We start from the raw sequence: 2,236 nt of genomic DNA on the forward strand, positions 1-2,236 counted from the left end.
CGGCCCAACTGCAAACGGAACCACCAAAGTACACGTGCCGACATGCGGGACACGCCCGCATTGGGATGCAAAGCTGTCGGGCTCTGTTCTGCCGGCCTGTTCGACTGGCGACAACGGGGTTTCACCTCCACACACCCGTCACGCAGTCAGTTGTCCTTGCCCACCGGCTGCACCACGCAAACGACAGAAACATCACGGCATTAGACGACAACAGCCCTAATTAGCAGGCCCGTTCGGCTCTAACGCCTCGTCAAGCACGGTCGAGGCAAGCTTCTTGCGGCTGGGGAGGGTGATGCCAACAGCCTTGCACGCCTTCACGAGGTCGGGGTGCTCGATCAGTTGGAGGGCGATGTTGCACTTGAAGAAGAAAAGAGCCAGGTGCTTCAGGAAGGTGGCGATTTGCACTGCAGCGAGGAAGAAGGTCCGAACTGGCCCCTCCTCCGCGCGCGAGCGCTTCGTGCTGTTGGTTGTGGGCGCCCCGGACTGCTCGCTTCCGACCGCGCTGGCGACGTCCTTCTGGTGCTTCGCATAGTGATCCAGGCAGACAGCTGACGGGTTCTTCGCGCTATAGGACTTGTTGCAAACGGTGCAGACGAGGTTCACAACGCCTTTTACGAGCAACACGTCGAAGATGGACCAGTACGCTGCGGCTTTGATGCTGCGCTTGGCTTCGCAGAGCTTCGCTGCATACTGTGGCGCGTCGAAAGTCTGGTGGTTGTATTTGTATGTGATCGGCTTTTGGGGTCCTGGTTCTGCCATTGTGTATTTTTACATCTATTTGTGTATGTAATAGAGCGGAGCAAGGATATGACACTAAAGTTACCTTCGACATAGCTGTTTCGCGTGCCATGACTCACGTTTAAACGGTCTGGATCCGGTCACCGGCCTTTAGATAGGCATTAGATGGACTAGATACGTTTAGATGCCATCTAAACGGTTTAGATAGGCTCATCTAAAATCTATATAGAAATCTAATTAGATGGCATCTAAATTAATTTCTAAATCTAAACTTCCGGCCAACCCTATGCATGTGTGGCGAGCATGGCTGGCCAGCTGCTACCGAATCCGCCACATCCACAGCATTCTGGAGTCATGCGGGCTAGGTGTGTGTTGCCCGGTAGGGGGACGCCATCCACTGTGAGCCGCCATAACGTCTCCTTATTCTCATTCTCCCATCATACCCCGGACCAAACACGGGCCTGCGTCACCCTGAATAGGCTGATTTCCGAGGGGGGCGGCAGCGACGGGCCCTGAGGATACGTCGCCTCCCGCACAAATTCAGCTACCAGGCGTCTTCTCCTCTCCTCCATAGGCCCACATTGCAGCTGTGTCGCCAGGCGAACCGTGAGGCGTGCCAGCGGGATGGCTTCCGCCATCCCAGGTATACGCCACCCAATTCGCCCAGCAATCATACCCATCGCTTGCATGCTGGTCAGCAGTGGTGCTGGTGACGGTATGAAAGCCTCCCCCCCTTCTGTTGCCGCTGCCATCGGTTCCGTTAGCCCCTGCTGCTGCTGCTGCTGCTGCTGCTGTCACCGGGTCTCAACCGTTCTAGCAGCTTCGAGCCAGGCCGGGTTTATGCTGCTATGCAGCACCGCGAGGGCTGCCCGGGTCACGGGTTTATCCCGCGTGGAGATCGGGGTAAGCGGGTCGAGGTGAGTCTGGGCCCACTCCAGCCATACTGTCCTAGGGAGGGTTGCCAGATCGATGCTCTCTGCCAGGGTCCAAACCCGCACCAGGTCCCCTACCGTCTGTAGTTTCCTGCAGGTGGCAAGCCCAGGGCATTGGTACTCCAGGCCAGGGCAGCGGCCCCGGTATGTATGTATGTATGTATGTATGTATGTATGTATGTATGTATGTATGTATGTATGTATGTATGTATGTATGTATGTATGTATGTATGTATGTATGTATGTATGTATGTATGTATGTATGTATGTATGTATGTATGTATGTATGTATGTATGTATGTATGTATGTATGTATGTATGTATGTATGTATGTATGTATGTATGTATGTATGTATGTATGTATGTATGTATGTATGTATGTATGTATGTATGTATGTATGTATGTATGTATGTATGTATGTATGTATGTATGTATGTATGTATGTATGTATGTATGTATGTATGTATGTATGTATGTATGTATGTATGTATGTATGTATGTATGTATGTATGTATGTATGTATGTATGTATGTATGTATGTATGTATGTATGTATGTATGTATGT

The 2,236-nt window shown here is 51.4% G+C and overlaps 1 protein-coding gene across 1 annotated transcript; it reads right to left on the minus strand.

Moving 5' to 3' along the window:
* Positions 1-216: 216 nt before the first annotated feature.
* On the minus strand, positions 217-759 carry VOLCADRAFT_108532 (uncharacterized protein; the record flags this gene model as incomplete). Its single annotated transcript, XM_002959206.1, has 1 exon — positions 217-759. One exon carries the CDS (start codon positions 757-759, stop codon positions 217-219), a length of 543 nt encoding a protein of 180 aa, XP_002959252.1.
* Positions 760-2,236: the final 1,477 nt, after the last annotated feature.

Source organism: Volvox carteri, assembly GCF_000143455.1.
Source record: "Volvox carteri f. nagariensis unplaced genomic scaffold VOLCAscaffold_135, whole genome shotgun sequence".
Lineage (NCBI taxonomy): Eukaryota > Viridiplantae > Chlorophyta > Chlorophyceae > Chlamydomonadales > Volvocaceae > Volvox > Volvox carteri.